The sequence below is a fragment of the Physella acuta genome, unplaced genomic scaffold (genome assembly GCF_028476545.2).
Source record: "Physella acuta isolate Inbredline_101_S28 unplaced genomic scaffold, ASM2847654v3 ptg000628l, whole genome shotgun sequence".
NCBI classification, from domain to species: domain Eukaryota; kingdom Metazoa; phylum Mollusca; class Gastropoda; family Physidae; genus Physella; species Physella acuta.
In genome coordinates, this window is record NW_026732147.1 from 66,817 (window position 1) to 90,369 (window position 23,553).

The 23,553-nt window shown below is 36.4% G+C and overlaps 1 protein-coding gene across 1 annotated transcript; it reads right to left on the bottom strand.

The window, feature by feature from the left end:
- Positions 1-1,323: 1,323 nt before the first annotated feature.
- On the bottom strand, positions 1,324-15,330 carry LOC131948192 (coiled-coil domain-containing protein 57). Its single transcript, XM_059309733.1, has 22 exons — positions 15,278-15,330; positions 14,026-14,120; positions 13,762-13,916; positions 12,858-13,026; positions 12,411-12,532; positions 12,124-12,212; positions 11,693-11,850; positions 11,140-11,214; positions 10,771-10,971; positions 9,913-10,071; positions 9,478-9,640; positions 9,175-9,309; positions 8,484-8,646; positions 7,797-7,997; positions 7,414-7,514; positions 7,059-7,259; positions 6,509-6,568; positions 5,856-6,084; positions 5,005-5,180; positions 4,669-4,762; positions 1,971-2,243; positions 1,324-1,538 (listed from the first exon to the last, which is right to left on the bottom strand). Exons 1-22 carry the CDS (start codon positions 15,317-15,319, stop codon positions 1,324-1,326), a joined length of 3,276 nt encoding a protein of 1,091 aa, XP_059165716.1. The 5' UTR covers positions 15,320-15,330.
- Positions 15,331-23,553: the final 8,223 nt, after the last annotated feature.

The following is a 23,553-nucleotide window of genomic DNA, read 5'->3' on the forward strand; positions in this document are numbered from 1 at the left end:
TATTGCTATACACTTGACAAAGCGAGTGTATAAAACCATTGCTGATAAATCATCAAGATACCTGTTGACCTACATAGACACGTAGCCTGGTTGAGACTATGTTTGTGTCCCAGTTTTCAGAATTAGTGTTACTATAAATAGACTGGGTATAAAAATAAAAATCCAGCAGTTGAGCAGGTGATCATTTGTGTCACCATTCTACTTTTGTGCCAGTGAAGAATATTTTAGGCTGCTAAAAAAAGAATATAAAAATACCCTTCTATCTAAAATACCTCAGGGCCAAGAAGGGGAAGCAGATAGATTTATGTGTGTTGTGGAAAGTTAAATCTGAGAAAAAAAATGATAGGGAAATAATTTATGTAACAGCTTGTATTTATAACGGGGTAAAACATTGTTTTCCAATGAGTGGGTGGGTAGGGTTAATAAGACCACCTGCATTTTCTAAATAGAAAAAATACCCCCCCATATATTTCTTCAATATAAAATTTATAGAGAAAAACTGTGTGATGACAATACTTTTCTTGTATGTGTAGCTGCACCTAAATGATTTCAGACTCATTTATTAAATTGATTTACTAAATCATTTATATTTATTACCCCTGATTATGTTCTGACTTATTATACAACATCACCAGATACAGCTACAAATAATACATAATAAAACCTTTGATTACTTATTATTATAAAAATAAATTTTATTTAAAGCTTCAATATACAATTTAATGAAGTCATTAACTAAACAAAAAATGATTAACATCATGTACATTCAAAGGGCTATTGTTTCTCTCCTTTCCAATTAGCACCCACTGACTCTCCGCCATATCCAATTAGCACACACTCTAACTACCCTCCTTAATTAATGAGCACCCATCTCATCTCCCCTCCCTATCCAATTAGCACCCACCTTGATCACACACACAGACACCAATGTTTACATTTACCCTAACACACACATAAAGCATCACATGAACCATGTAAATGGTAATTAAAGCAGTGACCTTTTCCTGTGTCTGCTGAAAAGGTCATGACCTACATAATAAAAAGTGTCAGAATGATCTACCATACATCAAAGGCAGTAGACAGTACATTATAAATATTTCTAGAATCTTCCATAAAGTTGGGTATACAGACACAAAACTAAATTTTTGAAGACTAGGTTCTAGCTACAGTCTTAGCTAAGATTAAAATACAGTTTAACATAATAATGATTTGCATATAACAGCAAAAAATAACACTGTGTATTCGTATAAAAATATTACAATTCACATAGTTGACAAAACTATAAATATTTGACAAATTTCATGTTTGTGACATTTCCTAGTGTCACCTACGGTCATCTTTGAGATTATAATTCCTAACTTTAGGTTTCAGTCTTGTCGCCTTCTTCACATGTTCGGAATACCTGACAGCAGCTGTCTGCCCGCTCTGCTGCTTCAGTGCTGACTTCAGTTCAGTAGGTGCTTTCTGACCTTCTAAATATAGATCTCTTTTCTTCTCAGAGCCTTGACCTGGATGACCTCTGACACCTTTTGAACTTCCTGGAATTGTTTGAATGAAATAAAATATAAATATTGGGATTTAACCACAACCTTAAGGAAAATATTAGGACATAAAAAATTAAGTGTAAATAGTAAATTTTAGGCGTGGCTTAGCAGTAGAGAGCTAGACTGCAAACATAAAAGTCTCGAGTTCAAAAATGGGTTCAAGTCAGTAGAATGTCCCTGAGTCCCCCCAGCTCTGATGGGTATCTAATTCATGTTAAGGAAACAAAGGCAGCAGGGCATAGTGCTGACCACACTATCCCTTCATAGGCTGTCATTGGAACAGATGAAATCGACTTCATCTGTCTTGGACACAAACAAAACAGATGATGATGAGATGATAAGGATATATAATGAAGAAAGACTTTAAGATGATACAGTGCATTACAAGACAAAAGAATAGAGCTACTAAAGCCTGTGAAGACAAACCTTCCTGTCCTAGATGCTGTGAGGAGGTGGGCTGAGACAGATGAAGTGAAGATCCACCACTGACAACAGAATCTTCCAGAAGCTTCCAGACTTGCTCTATAGATTCCCCTCCCCCTGAGGAGAAACTCATCAGCATTTGAGAGTCCTTGACTGGTGGGGTTAGCCTAGAGAAAGGCCTAGGTGATGCCTGTGATGGTTGGTGGGGCCTAGAGACAGGCCTAGGGGAGTGGGATGGCGGGTGGCTTGAGTGTTCCACATCTTTTTCATTGCTCTCTGGAGAAGAAAATGGAAAATATTACAACCTAACTTCAAAACTAAAAGAAAAAGAAAAATCAATATTTAAAAAAGTCATAAATAATAACTGAGAAAACAACATTATTTTATAGTGTAACTAGCCGTCCCGGCCAGGCCCTGCTCTGGCTTCTGTGAAAAACCTTTCTGTTAAAGACCATTACCTGTGTGTTTAGTAATCATCATAAACCCGGCATTGCCCACCCAAACCACAACCAACCAAAACCAAAACAACAAAACGCAAACATAACGCTAACACAATTACAAATACAAACGAAAACAAAAACTTAACAACAAACACAACCACACCCACAAACACCAATACAAACACAAAGAAAAAACAAACAAAAAAGCAAACGAAAACAAAAACCTAACAACAAACCCAACCACAAACACCAATACCAACAAAAAAAAAAATCAACGAAAAAAGCAAACGAAAACAAACCAAATCCAAACGCAAAACCAACCAAAAACACAAATACAAACCCAAACAAAAAAAAACACAAACAAAAACGAAAAAAGAAAGAACAAAAACGAACCAAATCAAAACGCAACCACTAACGCAAACCCACCTAAACACAAAGAAAACACTAACGCGAACATAAACGCCCGGGGCGGAATCACCTGTTTTAGCTTAATGAACGACTATAGTACCCCAACTTATTCACAGTCTTTTGCACTCACTTAAACGAACGCGCCTGTTTCAATTTAATAAACAATTTTAATACTCCAAGCTTATCCGTAAAATACCTACAACATTTGCACTTGATCAATCCCCGCTAATTATGTAATTATTTTTTTTCCCAACACCAAAACAAAGTAATTAAAAAGTAAATTATTTTCACGGAATGCTATGGTTTTATAAAGGGAAGTAATTGTGTTTTTCCTAATTTATCAAAGGGAAGTAAGTGCTATAGGACTAAATAAAGACATAATTAGAATTTTTGTAAAAGATGATATTTTTTTTAAAACTTGTGTTTAATGAACATGCCGACAATTATTACTATAATTTGAAAAATGAAAATTATTTCCCAACACTTTCAATAGTAATTTTTTAGCTCATAAATTTAGACAAATGCGCACGATAATTTTCTAACTTTTAAATTCGTACAATTCCAACGACATACAAATGCATTACATACAGAACTGAGCTTTATATATTAGATATTATAACCCCAATACAAAAGAAAGTTTGGCCATGAACTTTTTTTCGCCCTAGAATCCTTTCAAAACTGGTAATTGAAAACTAGACTCCCCATGATTGAGTTTGGTCAAGTTATTGTTGGGTTGGGTTTGTAATTGATTGGATAAAAAGACTGGTTTCACCAAACAAAAAAAACACCCGGGCCAATTAATTATGTATACCATTATTCACTGGTTCTTTTCTAGCTTTCATTGACCTTGGCTTTTGTTGCTATAGTGGTTTGAAATGTCATCAGAGCTCAAGAGAGTTCTAGCAGGGGAAAGAACTCAGGGTTGGTGAAGTCAATTACACAGAGACCAAGTTTGTATGGTCCTGTTGGAACTGCTCTAATTGTATTTTCTCACTCAGATGCACCTGAGACCCTCACTTTATTTTTTTTATTTTTTTTAAACATTCTTGCAACCTTCATTTTATTTTTTTAAACTCTTCAGTTCCAAAAAACACTTAACTATTTTCAGAGTTAAATTTTTCGAGTTAAATTTGTTTCTATTTTAAGTTTCTGAAAAAAATTAAAAGAACAAAAAATTCAGTACACCAGTATGAGATCTAATTTTCAAGAGAAATATTTCATCATTGGTATAAAGAAAAAAATTTATCCTAAAAAATGGGTAAAATATCAACATTTATTGCGTGCTGGTGACCAAACGATAGGAGGAAGGGTCATGGAAGGGGGGGGGGGGTCCATGGGAGGAGGGGTCATATAGAAAGGATTAGACAACAAAAGATGTTTCATGGTAATTACACAAATGGTTGTGAGATGATTACAGAAATCACACTGAAGTTTGGAAAAATACTCATAGTCTCCCCTGATTTATTTGAGTTTGGTGTAAGTTTGGATTGTCTCCTCTTAACACAGGCGGACATTGCATTTTTTACACTTCAATACAATGTGAAGTAACCATGTGAAAAAATGGCTGAAACTATTTCACATATGGGATCTACAGAAACAAAAAGTACTAAAATCTTAATATTTTAAAAGTTGAGGGATTATTATTAATTTATTACATTTTAAAAAAATTCTATTAAATATTAAAAATCTATTGTACAGAGCATACAAGTATCAACATGTCAATATTATTAAACTTTGATTTTGCAGCTAACTTGTGTCCCCCACATCAATGTTTATAATTAAAACTATTTCCTCCTATACAGTCCATATAGGAGAAATTAAAACAGACTGGATTACTAAATTATCAGAATTACCTGAGCTGTCTTTTTCAGGGAGATCACTCATGTTATAGTAATGATGTGAACCAGTAGAATTATCTCCTCCAAAACGATGCACAAACTGTAGTTCCTGTTACGAATCAAATAGAATTAGTAGTTTTATAATTAGAGAGAATTAAGTTGTAACCAACATTGCGGTTAATTCTAGTAGTTATCAATTTGTTAAGTATCTAGTTTTGAATGTTGAATGACTCATCTCCATGTAACAGGTATATTTTCTGAAACTTTTCAATGTGGCAGATTTCACTAACCTGTTTGTTAATGACAGGTTTCATTAACCTGTTTGTTAACAATGTGACAGGTTATACTAACCTCTTTGTTATCATAGTTGCTGATGTAACTAACCTGTTTGGTTAACTGGTACTGAAGTTTTTCAAGGGCAGACAATCTATCTGGTTGACCTGTAACCTTTGAACCATCATCATTTTTATTATTGCTGTCTTGGACTTTATCATTGAAAGGTACAGGGGATTTGTTTCTCTCTGAATCTGTTCAGGTAAAAAAAAATTACGTTGTGGATTAAAGTATAAATAATCTAAGAATACTAATGTGGATTTTGTTTATATATGTATGGGGGAGTACCAAAGGAAAAGATCATCAGATCAACACGGGGAATAAACTGGTTCCATTATACACCTAGAAGAAACTGACCACTAGACCCATAGAACTGACCACTAGACTAACACAAATAAACTGATTCCATTATACACCTAGAAGAAACTGACCACTAGACCCATGGAACTGACCACTAGACCTAACACAAATAAACAGATGACATGATACACATAGAAGAAACTGACCCTTAGACACATAGAACTGACCATTAGACTAACACAAATAAACTGATTCCATTATACACCTAGAAGAAACTGACCACAAGACCCATAGAACTGACCACTAGACCCATAGAACTGACCACTAGACCCATAGAACTGACCACAAGACCCATAGAACTGACCACTAGACCCATAGAACTGACCACTAGACTCATAGAACTGACCACTAGACCCATAGAACTGACCACTAGACCTAACACAAATAAACAGATGACATGATACACATAGAAGAAACTGACCCTTAGACACATAGAACTGACCATTAGACTAACACAAATAAACTGATTACATGATACACTTAGAAGAAACTGACCACAAGGCCCCCACCTGTTTTCTTTAGCTCCATCCTCAGTCTATTATTAGACTCGGTCAGCTGTTGGTTCTCTTTCGCCAACTGGACTATCTTCATGGCAGCCATCTTTAATTTGTTCTTCAGATCGCCAGCGCTGGACTGGTCAAGTTTGTTGCCTAGAAAATCTAGCCTGGCATCTTCAATGGTCACAGCACGCTGACGCAGTTGGCTTAACTCTGATTGCAGTTGCTGAATGTAGAGTTCCTAAACAAAAAGGCTGGTGTTAAACTTTACAATGTTCGTTATTGTTTAAAAAGTTTTGATATTTTTTATCTGGCTAAGTATTTTATGACTGCAGTTGCTGAATGTAGAGTTCCTAAACAAAAAGGCTGGTGTTAAACTTTACAATGTTCCTCGTTGTTTAAAAGTTTTGATATTTTTTTTATCAGGTGTTTTATAGGGAAGAGAGCAAGTAAGGCCTAAGAGATAGGCCAGGTACAGCACCTATGGCACACAAGGCTATCCCATAAAACAGATACTCAAAAGTTTAATGTGGTTTCTTCAGGAATACAAAAACAGATGTCTTGAAATAAATCTAGTAGAGATAACGCATATAAAACCGCTCCATTTATAATAGTGTAGTGACCTTTAACCTTAGTGATGAAATAAATGTGTAAACTCAACTGACCTGAGCACCATAGTTGATTGAAGGGTTGGAGTCTGACATGGCCATCTTAAGGGAGGCGAGCTGAAAGATAAACACATCCTAAGAGTGGTTTGAACTACCATTTTTACAGTGTTAGAAAAGCAAAGAGAACAAAATTTTTGATGCAAGCTAAAAGATAAACACATCATTATAGAGGTTTGAACTACCATTTTTACAGTGTCAGAAAAGCAAAGAGAACAAAATTTTTGATACTTTCAATTGCCCATAATCAAACCTGCTGAAGTGTATATATCCTAAAATGTTTAATTAGCTACTTATTTCAACTATTAGTAAGTATGCATGCCATATTTTTTTGAGTTATGCCCCTTCTGTACTCAATCAACTTTTATTTGCCTTATTGTTGAATTAAAGATCAATGACAGGTTTTAAAAATTTAAAACCGTCTAGACAAAAAAACTTAATCAGTTTTCTTTTCAAAATACTGTCTGTTAAAATAATGAACGTAGATATTGGATAACCGTGTAGCTGTAGGGATCAAACAAGGGAGGTAATTTAGTGCCAGCGTCCTGACCTGGTTCCCCAGGGCCACAAGTTCCTGGTTGTTCTCTAGGCTTGCCCTGTGGTACTCGTCTGCTTCCCGTCTGGCTTCACTTAGCTGAAGTTCAAGGTCATGGATTCTTGTTTTTAGGCTGCTCATCTCTCCCTCGTTCCTTTTACGCAAGTTGTTGAGTTCATAGGTCAGCTGGTCTATCTGGATCTGTTTTTGACGTGGCTATGGAAACAATAAAAATCATTTGATTATTTGCACGCTATAAAAATATCCATAGCACAAGGTGTAAGTGGAGATGGACAAAATATTTTAATGTGAATACAAGAGCAAAAAAGTCACCGAGCACAACAGAATTTGTTCAGTGTTAATTGAGCACCTGGCTAGAAACTTCTTCTAGTGCTGTTTCCAGGTGAGCAATTCTTGCTTGTTGTTTTTTCACTGTAGCTGCCAGCTCCACTTTCTCACACCTGAGATTACCTGGGAGGGAGGGAAACAAAAATCAATTAACTTTCAAGACTGTCCATATTCTGCTCAAGTTTTACAAATTTAGTTGGAGCAATTACCTAAGGAAGACCCCGTTTTTTTTTAATTTTATGTAGTCAATAAGAAAATAGAAAATAGAATGTGACTCACCTAAGGCTGAGAATGTGACTCACCTATGGCTGAGAATGTGACTCACCTATGGCTAATAATGTGACTCACCTATGGCTGCATTAAGGCCTAGAATGTGACTCACCTATGGCTGAGAATGTGACTCACCTATGGCTGCATTAAGGCCTAGAATGTGACTCTTCACCACAGAGTTCCCCTCCACCTGAGCCAACACATCCACCTGACTGCCCACCTCTGGATCACCAGGTGGAATGGCAAACATTTTTCTGGCTTGCTTCAGTTTTTCTATCAATTCTTTGTTTTTCTGTTTAAGGTTTTCAACTTCTTCATCCACACTGTCAGCGTTATCTGCGCAAGAGCAAATTAAAAAATTAATTTATAAACTAAAGTAGATCATCCACACTTTCACCATTAATGTGCGAGTGCAAATTAAAAAAAATAATTTATAAACTAAAGTAGGCCTACTTTAAAAACCTAAAAAATTTTTTTTAGAGAATATAAGAGGTTATGTTGTTGAATGCATGCCTGCTACCATAAAAGTTTGGGTCCCCGAGCTGATGAGTACACCTATAAGGTTAGGCAAAAATTAATGTTTGATGGGCATAGAACTTGCAGAGGTCAAATAACTCTTCTTCATCTTCCATATTGGTCCATCAGGTCCAAAGGGGTAACTTTACAACTGATATCATAATTTACATTTGGTTCTTAGGAAAGCTATTTCTAGAGTCTAAAGAATTCAGCTGACTAGTACATGCTTTTCCCCCAATATTGATAAAGTTAAAAAATGAATGTATTGTGTAATGACCAAATAGATGAAAACAGATTTAAACTGACTGTTGGCGGTCAAGTATTTCTGGGGTTGAGGGTCAATGGCTCCGAGGTTTTCAATTTCCTGCCTCATCATCGTTATCAGCTGCTTGAGGCTCTCATTTTCCTTCTGAAGTTTCTCCATGTAGTCCAGATCTTCATCCCCTTTCTCCATCGAGTCCAGGGAATACTTTTAAAAAACAGAGGAAAGAAATGGAAAATTTACAGGGTTTATGCACCGGGAGAATTCCAGGAGTTTTTCAGGAGAAATCAGGAAATTTTAGGACGTAATAAAATGCATAAAACAATGGTAACCATTGTTACCATCCGTCTTCCATTTCACTGAGATTTTTCTTTCTTCTGCCTTCCCTTCTAAATACAACTTATATTTAGACCTGACAGCTGCAGTTGCCATGAGCAGCCCCCTACTAATGCTGACATTTGTTAGCCCCCCCCCCCCCTCTCCCCCCTAACTGGCAACATGGTCACATATCAATCTTTTGGTCATCAGTTTTTTCCTACATGTTTACCAGCATAACTGGCTTGTTGACACTGAAGCTCTGCCTTACAGTAGCCTGGCCATGTGACAGCGTCAGTAGTGTGCGCACCAGTGACCAGGGCAAAAAAAATCCTTCAGTATTCTCTAAATACTGGCAGGAAAAAGTGTTGAGCTAGTAATTGAATGTTCATGTAATTGATACAGGGTTTTAGCACCAACCTTCACAAAACCATCCAATGGGATATCAGCTTTCTTGAGGAGGGTGCGGAGTTGATCTCTTTCCCTGTGTAGAGATTTCACCAACAAAACTTTGTGCCGTAACTCCCTCTCTCTCTCCTTCACCAAAGCTTCAGCCTAAAAATATTACAATACTCATCAATACAAGGTACAGAAAATTTTATTTTTAAAAGTTTACAACAAATATTTTCAAGATTAATCAACATTTTAGATAGAATTTTTATTTCATCATAAAACATTTTTAAAAAAATAAAATTTGTTGGTGTGGGCAAGGCTTTTACTTACATCATTGCGCGCTGTGGTCAGCCGCTTGATCAGATCCTCAGACTTGTCGTACTGCTGCCTCTCCAGGTCTTCACATCTCCTCTGCCAGTCTAGTTCCACCTGAGTTTTGGCTTTGTCTAATTTTTCTTCCCTCTCTGATGCAGCTTTCAATTCTCTTTTGTACCTGCAACATTATAAACAACAACTATATATGAGTGTACCTCAATTTTTTTATCATTGGACCCTACTTTTACAATACAAATCCGAATTAATAATCCTCTTAAAAACTAGCACAGCTCTTGAAAAGGCAAGTAATGCAGGTGTTTTTTTAATGATATAATAATGAAAATAAAATTAAAAATCAAAGTATTTAAATAAATTTACCTAAACAATATGACATTGACTATTCGGGAATTAATATAAAATTTTAAAAAATCAAATCATGCTAGCTCCCACCTCTCTAAGTCTTCTTTTCTTTGATCAAGCTCAAGTTTTAACCTCCTCTGTTCCTCTAGAGCTGTGTTTAGCTCCAAGTCTTGGGTCACATGATTACGTGAGATTTCTGCCACGTGACGGTCCCACCTCTCTTTTGTGCTTTGGATTTCTTCCTTTAAGCTGAACATTTACAATATTATGTTCTCAATGGGTTTTTTTTAACATTATTAAGCATAAACATTAATCAGGTAAGAAACTTATCTTAAGATACCCCTTGCTCAAAAAAGAAATGAAAGTGTTTTTGACGTAATTGTAACAGTCAAATGTGGGAGTATTTGTGTGGGGTGAATGTTTTTTTCGAATGGAGGTGTAAAAAGGCTATGTAGGAATATAAATCTAAAAAATATTGTGGGCAGGGGCATGCGCAAAAGAAAGGAGGAAATACGGGAGATTGAAGGTGAAAGGCGTTGTGTTTGGTAGTGTAGCTGCTGTATCTGTGATATCAATAAAATTGTAAAACCACCAGGATAAGGGTTGTTTGGTGTTATCCATCAGGCCTTAAAATATAATAACACAACAGTGATGCGGTTTGTATTTGCCTTTAGTTTGTGCCATGAAGTTGGCTGTACAAAACGGGTGTGACAGTTATGTTTAAAAAGATGGCAAAATACCAGATACAATGTCACGACGACTTTACCGTTCAAACATTTAATCTATTTATAACGTCATCTGAATTTAATCTTTCTAGCTCAAATAATTTTTAAATTCCCTTTCTCATGAAAGGTGAAAGAGATAATATTCTTGTAAACCTACACAAAATAAAAATAACTCTTCCTGTTTAGAAAAATATCAAAACCAAACAAAATTGCAACTTCTCACTTTTCAATTTGGATTTCTTTCTCTTTCATGGCATCTTGATTAGCCCACTGGAGTTGTCTTTCCCTGATCAGGCAGTCTTCTAGCTTTGATTGAAGATCTTGTACTGCTGCCTGCAGCGATCCTTCCTTCTCATGATACCCATTTTTAACTCGTTCAAGTGTATCGTCCTTGTCCCTTGCTATTTTGTCCATTTCAGTAAATCTAAAAAAAAGATCTTAAAACTTGAGATTTTGTTGACATAAAGACACTGGGGTAGAAACAAATTTTGATAAATTAAAAAATGTGGTTTTAAATGTATTTTTGGATTAACAAAATTAACATTTTAAGAAAACAAATTTACATCAATTGAAGAAATAATTGGTTTTTTACTTTCTTTGGAAGTCTTCCTGAAGTTTTTTCAAAGAATTTTCAGCTGAAGAAAGTTTGTTTTTCAAATCTGAAATTCTAAGACAGTTTTAAACAATTACATTTTATTTGAATCTACTATCTGCTTTCAATAAAAATTTCTCATAAATTGTAAGTAAAATTGAAATAGTGAATTGTTTTTAAAACAGTTATTTAAAAAACAATATAGCTGGGTTACAGCCTGCCTGTCCAATTTTTTTAGAACCAGTGGTAATTTTTTTTCAAGCCAAAAAACAATTCTGTCAGCCAGAAACTTGAAACCATTTAACTCTCCTTATTTAATATCAGCAGAAATATCTTCATGGCCATAGAAATATCTGTGTACAGCCTACTCCGTGGCTACAGAAATATCTAGCTACAGCCTACTGTGTGGCTACAGAAATATCTAGCTACAGCCTACTGTGTGGCTACACAAATATCTAGCTACAGCCATTTAAGCTACAGAAGTATCTAGCTACAGCCATATAACTATGCCTACTGTGTGGCTACAGAAATATCTAGCTACAACTATCCCTACTCTGCATCTTTCATGGCCACAGAATCAGCCAGCTCCCACTCCCTCTTCTTGACCAGTTTCTCCAGCTGCCTCTGTGTGTCCTCCGCCACCTCCACTATAGCTGTTGTCTTATCATTACATTCCCTGGACAACTCCAGCTCTTTCTCCAGTATTTTTATCTAGAGGAATACAAAACACAACTAGTCCTCTCAGATGGAACAATTGGTGAATATAAAATCTACAACAAAATTAATATCTTCTTACAGAAATTAATGTAGGCATATGTAAAGTTTTTATTTTAATATTTTGGGTACGCTAGACAAAAGGAGCTGGAGTGATTTGAAATTAACATAATATTAAGATTCTAAATCTTTTTTTTTTAATTGATAATAAATAAGGTAAAATAAAGAAGCTAGATAAAAAAAAGTTAGGGGAGGTAAACATATGTTTACTTTTAGTTCATGTTCCAAGGCTTTTGTGTTTAACTCATCAACTTGTAGTTTGAATTCATGCTCTCGTTTTTTTAAATTGTCCTCAAAATCTGTTGATATATATCAGGGAATAGTACATCAAGTTAGCAGTATTATGGTGCATGTAAAAATAATTCTTTATAATAAAGGAGATTTATAAATCAAAGTTAGCTATGTCATATAGAAGTTAAAATTTCACATCTTAATTATATGGTATAATTTTGTTCAGAATAGATATGTGCATAATTTATACAAAATAAGTTTCCTACCAATGGTTAACTCCCTTTTCTGAATGTCCAGTTCATTTTGGACATTGGTCAGTTGTCTCTGTAAATTTCTCCTGAATTCTTCATACTCTTTTCTTTCATCAAGCAACTCTTTGTCTTTACAGCTGTGAAATTTTTACAAGTCAAAATCAATATATATATATATATATATATATATATATATATATATATATACTGCTTTCATAGTAATTTTGTATATTTAATCAAGTAAGGCGTAATATACAGTTGATCTTTTGAAAAATATGTTTGCCCAGAATACAAATTAATTCTAGATTTTTCGTCAAAAGCAACAGATGATATTGTATTAAACAAAAAAAAAACATTTCCCAAAAGATTGTTGTAAACAAGATAATTCCTGTGTGATTGAGATATAACAGCATTTCAAATATTAAAAATGACAATTCCTGGAAACCGCCTCAATGGTTTTACCTCTTATAATGATCCACTTCAGCTTGCTTCTCTCTCAGCCTTCTCTGATAATTAGCTTGAAGCTCATCTTTTGTCTTTTCCTCCCTCTTGATGACGTTTTTCAAGTCATCAAGATAAATCTTCAGCTCACTGATCTCAGCATTCTTTTCATTCAGCGTCATACGAATCTCTAAATAAATAAAAAGTCTAGTTTAATTTTTTAACTCTAGTAACTATCTTCATATATAACTTGAAAGGCTACATAAAATCACTGAATTAATAAATGATGCATAGAAACATGCAGTTTAATTATAACATTAATTAGTCTTTTTTTAATCTACATAGACATCTTATACAACTGATTCAATTTCTCTCTTATATACAGGTAATGATTTATACCAGGGGTCTCCAAACTTTTCAGGCCGAGGGCCGCATTAACTATCAAATTTCAGTTCGGGGGCCAACTTCTTCCAGGAATGTCTTTGATTTTTCTGGGCAAAGTTCCTCAGCCATCACCACCAAACGGTTTTTCCGTGGACAAAAAGATCTCCGCGGGCCGGATGAGAGGACATCGCGGGCCGCATCAGGCCCGCGGGCCGTAGTTTGGAGACCCCTGATTTATACATATGGATAAAGCAATGCTCTATACTAAGTAGGGGCAATATGATAAAGAAGTTGCCAACCACTAGTTCTGTGGACATCCAAAGACTTTTGCCTCCTCCCACTGAGCATAATACCATTTAGTTTAGATATGGCTAAGTGTGTGTGTGTGTGTGAGGGGGGGTTGGTTTGGTTGAGGGATGACCTATAGTATCGAGCCTGGGTTAGGAACTCTTGACATCTGAGGTCACAAGAAAATTCTGCTAGACCATAAAGTATGTTGACTGTAATGTAGAAATGTTTATACTATATGCCTATAGTTTACCTGAATAGGAGACATCATATTTTTCTAGTTCTCTGTCTCTGTCTTCCAACAGTTTGAGGTTGTATTTAAAATGCTCTTTCAGCTCATTAAACTTTTTTTTCTCTTCTTCCAACTCTTTATCTTTCAAGTGACAATTATTTTCTAACGCTTCAATTCTAAAACAGAAAATCAGTTTGTAAATTAGTAGGCTTAGGCCTATATGTAATGAATAATGATAGGAATAAACACATTTTTACACAAGGTAAATAAAAATTTCTAAGCTACCTTGATTCTAGAATTTGTCTCCATTCCTTTTCTTTTTCATCTGCTAATTTTTTCCATGAAGACGAGTCACCATGTGGCATTGTGATAACTTCTAACTGTTAGAGACAGTGAAAAGGTATAGATCTAGATCTACTTATAAAAAGATAAGAAAGACTATAAAAAATTTACAATAATCACTAGGAGGTCTGTTTGTTATTTATACACAATTTCACTATAATAAATAATGAAACATTGTGCTGTGGTTTATCTAAGCAAGAATTAGCTTAGGGCCTATTGTTTAGACTGGTAAATGGAATTCTTTCTTAGAATTTTTTTCTTGGTGTGTTTTTTTTTTTTACTGTACTGAGTACTGAAATAATTGAATGGGGTTATAAATCTATTACTGTTTGATAAAATGCAACAAAAATTGGAATCTTTTTTGTTAGGCCTAGATCTAGATTATCATTTTTATTAATTTTTTTTTGCAGAAATAAAAATATAGACTAGTTTTAAAAAATGGTAATCTATCGTTTTGGGTACGTAAAATCGCCCGCGGCTAATAATGTGGGAAAACGTTACCTCATTGTCAAGGCTTTAATAGACGTGTATTGTGATATGTTTGTGTCAAATATTATAGATAAATAAATAATAAACATTAATCAATGGCTAAATATATCAATATAGGCCAGAAATTAACTTTAAACAGCAGTGTCTGCGAGCAAAATTTGCTATCTAAACAGCAGCCATTTGTAAAATAGAGTGGCTTCCCCCTGAATCTCGTGCTATAAGTTTATAAAAATATTACTTAAACAAGATGGCTGCTATAGTAAATGAGCATGGTTGCATCTGTTGGAAACATCGCTAGTCTTCATTTATTACTGAGAAGTTTTAATTCAATTGTTTAAAAACAGGTATATGAATGAAACAAGGAAACATTTTTGTATCTTTTAAAACATAAATCCTCATCAACATGTGAAATAATTATTAAAATTTAAGGAGTCACCTGTTTTTCACATTACAAGTCGCGGGCAATTTTACGTACCTAAAACGATAGATTACCAAAAAAATTGGCTACTCAGAAGTTGAAATATTTTCAGAAATATTTTAAAAATTAAAATAAAATGACTAGGCTAATATTATAATTTTAATAGGCTTACTATCTATTAGTAATTGTACAAATACAAATCTGAAAATTACGATAATTTATAAATACGCATATTTAAACATGTTAATTGCTTTATGCTTAAAAAACAAGTTCATCAGTTTTCATTACGGTCACAAAACACGAATATTTAAAGTGCCGCCATATTGGCATCAGTGCTTGACAACTAGACTACTCTTTAACTTTAGAGATAAGAACAGTGTTAATAAGTTTGCCAGAAAAAAAGATGCAGACAAAAGTAACTTAGCACAACAGGACGAAGACCATATAAGTATGGTAATCAAAATACGTGAATTTCTATTGAAGCAAAAATGGTGTAACTTCCCTAATTAATCTCAGTTGATGTTTCCATGTTTAAATCATATATTTAATGTATCTTGTAGTTGCAAAATAATCTCTTTGAACAAATTAAAGCTTATTTCTACTTTTATATATTATAATTATCATATCTATATCATACGGACTCACTAGCTTTTTAGTTGGCTGTCAACCCCCGCCACCCCCACCACTCCTGTTCACTTAGCTACTTCACCTTATTATTTACTGTTTATTTAATGATCCTGTTAACGCCACAATTTTTTTTCTTGCATTGTTAAAGTTTTAGCCTAATTGAAATTTAATTTTTACTCCACGTAATCATTACATTATCAAACTTTAATTATTGACACTAAGTTTAAATGTTGCAACAGTTCGGTTATCCTTGAACTCAAAACTATGTCAGTGAAAAATAACCGCTCATTTAATTCCGAAGTTATTTCGCTGGCTCTTAAGAGGTACACCCGGAGGGGAAGGAAGGATCCCCAAAAGTCGACTTTTTGTGTACTAGGGGTGATGGGGGGGGGGGGGGGCAAGTCAATGTGGACGTCCACACGTTACATGAACATCAAAATATTTGTATGCTAAAGAAAAAAAGGTATTCTGGATATAATATGTATAAATTTAAAAAATACTTAAAAAAAACTTTTTAAAAAACCACGTTTTTCTTGTGGACTAAAAAGTAGAAAATAAATTTTTCTTTTGTGCTTCCTCGAGCTGTGCAGATTCTTGTGATGACTGACAAAAAACGTGGGTACGTTCACCATCAAATTTCCCGACCCATCTGCCCGACCCACGTTTTTTGTCAGTCATCACAAGAATCTGCACAGCTCGAGGAAGCACAAAAGAAAAATTTATTTTCTACTTTTTAGTCCACAAGAAAAACGTGTTTTTTTTAAAAGTTTTTTTTAAGTATTTTATTTTCTCCTTTTTAGTCCGTTGCTACACATGAAAAACGTGGTTTTTAAAAAAGTTTTTTATATAGTTTATTTTCTACTTTATCTAATGACTTTATTAAGTATGACTTGACTAAGTGTTTATAAATACACGGACTAAAAATCTTGAGCGACCAGGATTCGAACCTGGGTTGTCGCGGCCACAACGCGAAGTACTAACCACTATACGATCACGGCCAGCGCGCTCACATCGATTGGGGCCGAAGTAACTGTGTCAATAGGCCTCCAGTCTTGTCGGTATCTTTAGAAATCATGTCCTCAATTTTATGGTCCTTGGGGCGTAATTAAATTAAGCTAATTACGGTCTCTAATTGCTAGTTTTTATGATTGCATCTGAAATTGTTAGGCGAAAGTAGCCTGCATGCCAAATTTCAGATCTATAGAGCAATCAGAAGTGGGCTAATTTTCGATGTCAATTTTAACAACAAACATCCAAACAAACAAACAAACGCGAAGCTGAGTTAAGAAAAACGTGTTAAAATACAGTGTTTGTCTTTAATATAACACAAAACAGTCGGTCAGTGGCGTAGCTAGGGGAGGGCGGCATATCCGGGCGCCCACAGTATTGAGGCGCGTTAAAAGGGGAATAAAACTAAAAAGCTATGTTTAGAAGCATTGCTTAGCTATTAAAAAAAACCGCAGTTAATTAAGAAAATAGATACCCAATTGACTAATTAGAAACTGATTAAACTACTTTTGCCATCGATTATAAACAAGAAAATTAATCTTGTTTAAGCGTAGGTGGAGGGGGGGGGGGTCGCAAAATTGATAATTCTCCCCGGTCTTCGTAAGGGTCAATCTTTTTCTGTACCGGGTCATAAATCCGTGGTATCTAGTCAATGTTTATAAAAGTAATAGCTCTGTTGTTGGCAAGTAAGGAAGGAAACACAAGCAAATGGTCTACTAATATATCGGGGTCATGAACCCAACATGACTTTTTGATTTATTTTAATGCTGTATATAACTGCTGAAAATTATACTTATAAAACTTTTCTTTCCATTAAAAAATGTTTCACACCCTGAAACTAGATAAAATGTGAAAAAAAATTATTAAAAAATTATTTTAAAAAAAAAACAAGCGCTCATCATATAGATCTAGAGTAGATCAATTTCTCAATTTTTTCACAACACAGTTTATTTCCAGTAATATTTTATTTTGCGTCCGTCACAGATAAATGAGCGATAATCTCACACACATGTCTTTGGGCATCGCTAGTCTTGGAGCGGTCAGCACCGCGAACTGTCTTGGAGCAGCAGCATCACGAACTGTCTTGGAGCAGCAGCATCACGAACTGTCTTGGAGCAGCAGCATCACGAACTGTCTTGGAGCAGCAGCATCACGAACTGTCTTGGAGCAGCAGCATCACGAACTGTCTTGGAGCAGCAGCATCACGAACTGTCTTGGAGCAGCAGCATCACGAACTGTCTTGGAGCAGCAGCATCACGAACTGTCTTGGAGCAGCAGCATCACGAACTGTCTTGGAGCAGCAACATCACGAACTGTCTTAGAGCAGCAGCATCACGAGTCTTGTGTTGTCTGGAGCAGCAAACACGGTCTTTCAGTTCGCCTTCCAGCGCGGGAAAACATCTTTTGTTTCTGACGGCATCAAATCTCTTTCATCACCGAGAGGCTGGGGTCAAATACTGGATCACGTGGTGCCCCTGGCTTGTTGGGATGATAACCACTAACCACTTGACCGAGGTCATTGAAACAGATGAACTCTACTTCATCGTGTGCATGAACGGGAAAGGATGACAGATACCACCTATTAGATGAGATGAACTGAGCACAGTTCCTTATTAAATTTGTTTAATTAATTGATTGAAACAAGAGATAAATATAAATAAAAGACCCGTAGGAAAATGAATATTTTATAGTACACGAATTCAAGTCCTTGACACCAATTTAAAATTTTCTATTTGTAAACATTAATGGCCCAAACAAATTGTAAACCAAACTCAAAAGTGCCACAAGGATAGTTGTTAACTTTGCATCTTTGCGCTAACTTGAAGTAATGTACCCAACCCCCACACAAGCTATCACGTGTAATTAGACATGATTTAATTGAAGTCCGATTAAGTTAAAGAAAAATGATTGTGCCACAAACTCTCATCTTGGTCTGTTATGAGAATCTGTTGTAAAGTAGATTTTAGTGTATCACAACAATGCAGGAACGTAGTCGATTTTTTAAACTTTTAAACCCTTATTTTTTACGTCAAACGTTAAAGCTGATTGATCAATTTTATTTCATCTACACTTTTTAGACTTCTCTATTTAATTGTGTCGGCATAGCGTGTACTTTTAGCTTATATGATGGAAATGTCATGGTCAGAGTTTAGGGTGGGTGGGGTGGGGGGGGGGGGACAACAACCCGACCACGTCCACCGCCCCTCTGGGCAAAATAGAGAAAAAATTGTATAGAAAATATATACCTTAACGGTTAACCGGTATGCCCCCCCCCCCCCCTCGTAAATTGTAAAATGTAAAATGCGCTGTCTTGAATATTCTGTACCTAATCCACTTCAAAGTTGTCTGCTGCTGTCGTTAAAAACCCAGCCGTCGAGTTAATTGCTAATTATGCTTTGATTGTCTAGGAGGGTCGTGTTCAGACGGACGTAAGCATCATTAGAGTTGAGAAATAATTGGACGATAATACACGGTCAGACCTTGAACGGGGTAAACACCACACGGCAGTCAACAGACCCATTTAAACACAGCAAATAAATGTGGTATAATATTACTTATGGGGGAAGGTGGGGGAGTGATGATAAGTGAGGATGGGTGAAGGCGGGGGGGGGGGGGATAATATATAGATGACTATTGACATGAAGAGATAACATGACAAATGGTCTCATACTAAATATCTCACGGATAAATTATCTCACGGGAAAGAATATCAGATAAAAAACAGATGAACACCTTCTAACAGAAGAACACCTTCTAGGAACACCAACTAACCTTTTAGCAGTGCGGCTACACATGGGATGGGTGGTATATAGCTGCGTTTATAAATAACGTTTTATGTGGTTTTGATTACCTTGGCGTTTGAATTACAATTATGCCCCTATGACATTTCAATTAAATATATAACCATATAACTTAATTAAATAACCAAAAAATAACTTAAAAGCACGTGATTTAATTTATATTTTTAAAAATGTGTGTGGCTCCTATGCTCGCGTGGCATATCCATTGCTGGGGCCCTTACACACAAATTTCCCCCCCTCCGGTAGTTGTAAGGTCCCAAAATTCTGTGTTGCTTGTAATAGTTTACGTATTTCAAATTCAGAGAATTCTTCTCTAGTAAAAAATAGATGTAGCTTCTTTTATGGAAACCTAACTAATTTCAACAACAGATGGAATAACCTTGGAATATTTGTTTTTCTTTGACACAATCCACAAGACAACTTTGGGTAATTTCGGTTGACCAGAAGCAGCACTTTACGCTACTTCCGATTTCTCAAAAAACTCATAAATTTCTAAAGTATTAATATACCGCACTATTATACACTGTGGCGTAGGCCGACCCCTGCCGATGTAAAATCTGCTGTCCCTAGACTGACCCCTACCCATGTGGACCACGTTGAACTCTTCTAACCTCTCTACTGGTGCCGAGATGTTGCCTGGCTTCTCCCTTCTACCTTCCATCCTCACCATCCTCATCGGCCTCGTCATCTTCGCGGGCAACACCATCACCATCGTCGCCATCCAGACCACGCCCAGCATCCAGACTACACCGGACATGTACCTGGCGTCCTTGGCCTTTGCTGACCTCCTGGTCGGAGTCACGGCTGTCTCAAAGTTGTACACCTACATCAGGTGGGTTTAGAACAATACCACCCCTCCTGACGCTAAGCCTTCCATCTAGCAATATTTCATACCCTTTCCATACAACTACCCTTACAACTTACCATTTCCTTAAAACAATTTTACATTAGAAGAACTAACCACAACTTCAGTCATTACATTCTCCTGTTCCCTCACATTCGGTTCTTACTACCAACTTGTATAGTGCATCCCTCCAGGACGAAGCGTCATTGGTCATCACACATAAATACAAATGCCTTGCTTCAACCCCTGTCATGTCCTCGACCTTGAACTTGGCCCTTCTTTCACAAAAGGTAAGCGAGCCATGGGATATTTAATCCCTCCAATCAGCGAATGTGTTGTCTTGATTATTTAAACAGGAAGAAGATGTCCAATATAGAAGCACTTTCAACGTCAAACCCTGGAAGTGCTTATACTGGTACACCGAGGACGAAATAAACATCGTGTTTATTTAGGGCATGGGTTCCCAAACTTGGGACCGCGACCCCAGCAGAGTTTCTTCCAGGCATCTCCCCAAACGAAATGAAATGTATATAATTTATATAGAAAATATATACTTTTAACAGTGTCCGCCCCCCCCCCTAAGAAAGTTTACCGCCCCCCCCCCCCCACCCGAAAATTTCATGTGCCCCCCCGGAGAAAAAAGTCTGGAAGAAACACTGGACCCCAAAGGGCTCGCGAAGGGCTTTCATGGGGGGGGGGGGGTCGCCAACTGTTAGACTAAACCCTAGCAATGAAAAAAAAAACATAAATATTTAGAAGAATATCTGAAATTTGGCTTTACTAACATCACAATGGAAATGGAATAAAAAATAAACAATGCGTACTGTCCCAAGTTGTTCTTAGTCATGAGTCTATGAAACCTTCAAAACTTAAACGGCATTTTGAGACGAGTCATTCGGAACATACACAAAAAAAGATATGGAGTCAGAGGCGTAGCGACCCTTCCCGGCGCCCGGGGACAAACTTTCGATTTACACCCCACACCCCCCTCAAACTTTCGATTGCACTCCCCCCCCCCTCAAACTTTCGATTGCATCCCCCCCCACCCCCCTCAAACATTCAATTTGGTTTTCCAACCCATTTTGGGGACCCCTAAGGTCGGCGCCCGGGGACATATGCCCCCCCCCCCCCCCCCTCGCTTTCGTCGGCATGAAGCTAGTTGCAAACGTCAGAGACTTGATCGAACACGAAGTTTTCACCAAGTAGACTAAACACAGCATTAGTGAAAGCATCATATGAAGTCGCATTAGAAATTGTCAAGCAAAAAAGCCTCACATAGTAGGAGAAAACCTCATTAAACCCTGCATGTTGAGGATGGTGAAACTAATTCTTGGGTATTTCAGTGTAGTAAAGATGCAACACATATCTCTGTCTAATAATACTATTCAGCGACTTATAACATACATGTATGTATATGTTAAAAAACAAGTTTTGAATATTTAAATTTTCACCATTGTTTGCTTGTCTTTGTGAAAAATATTCATTCGGATGATAGCAAAGAAGAGTTGAAATTTTGTGAAGATATGATGGAGAAAATAAATACGTTTTTTTTAAAAAAAACTGGATGATTTGGATTTTTACAAGCTTTTATTTAACTCACTTCCTCGTCATTCTGTCTGTCGTCAGTCGTCAGTCTAGATAGAAACGCAGGAGTGAAAATTCGGACAGTTCTACTTGACCGATACGATTCACAGTTGGCACGTGGGTCAAGACATGAAGACAATGCAATCTAAAACTAAATTTGACTTAATTGGATGCGTAATTAATTTTTTATTAATTAATTAAAATTTGGACCGAATTATTAGGCATGTCTAGCCAACCACACCACACGCGTCATCACGTTCAATAGCTGCGCCATCACGGTACGTTCAATAGCTGCGCCATCACGTTCAGTAGGCGCGCAATGGTTTTTAGTCATGTAACTCTATCCTAATATATAAAAGACCCCGTGCGCACTTCTCTCTCTCTCTCTCTCTCTCTCTCTCTCTCTCTCTCTCTCTCTCTCTCTCTCTCTCTCTCTCTCTCTCTCTCTCTCTCTCTGTCTGTCTGTCCGCAAAATATTTTCGCCGGACATCACGTCAGAAACTGCAGCGATATATGAAGAACTTTATACGGACTTTTGTTGAAAATAATATGTTAGATGTTTTAAATGTATAATCACAATTTTATTTAAAGAAGAAAAATAAAAAATAAAGGCGTATTCGAATGTAGAAAAACAATTTTAATTATGCAACCGGAAAAGTGTTTAAACTTTGGACAAGAACGCATTTAACAATGACGTCGCTTATTGTTTACACTAAAAAAAGAGCACGAAACTGATGACGTCATCTTCCGAGTTTAGAATGAAATAAAGAAAAGAACTATTTCATTCAAATATGATTTAGAGCTATGTACGCTATGAAATGTATACAATACGATTTTCTCGGCCTAAACTAAAAAAAGTTATTTTATCTATTTGGATTCTAGATCTAGAGATTCCAGATCATATAGATCTGGAGATTCTAGATCTAGATCTAGATGATCTAGATCTACGGAAAAACTAGACTAAAATATTAAAGCTTTAGTTTTTATATTGTAAAGCAACAATTAAGCAGTCCTTTCAGCCCCCCCCCCCTTTATCCGATACTGGTCCCTCACCCACCCCTCCACTCTGTATGCCACTACCTGAACCAGTGGCAGAACTAGAAAAAAAGGGCCACCCCGCAAAAAAAAATTCCCCCCCCCTATAGGCTATATATATATATATCTATATATATAAAGCAAAGTGGTCGGGTGCCCGATAGGGCACTTCCCGGCGCCGCAGGCGCGTCAAATTTGGCACTAAGGTGCCTTATGGCGATAGAACACGAGGGCCGGTGACGGTTCGGCAAAAAGTCTACGGAGCGGGGGTCAAAACTGACCTCGACTGACCGGCGCCTTATATGGGCTTTATTACGAAAAAAAAATTCCTCCGACGACCCCCCTTGAAATTTTGTGAGGTGGTAGACTTTAGGGTACTTAAGCTCAGTATATCTGGCTAATTTTTTGCATGCTCCTAGGTCAATGGCTTGACCTATAGGGAAAACTGTCGGTTACACTCAAAGCCCTCGACGAGGGCTAAAAAGTGACCGCAAGTGAAATTCTCTTTATATGAGCTCTATTACGAAAAAAAAATTCCTCCGACGACCCCCCTTGAAATTTTGTGAGGTGGTAGAAGAACACCTTGGGGTGTCACAAAAAACTCGGCATATCTGGGAAAACATCGTAAAGGGGTCAAAACTGACCAGTTGTATTTCCCTATATAA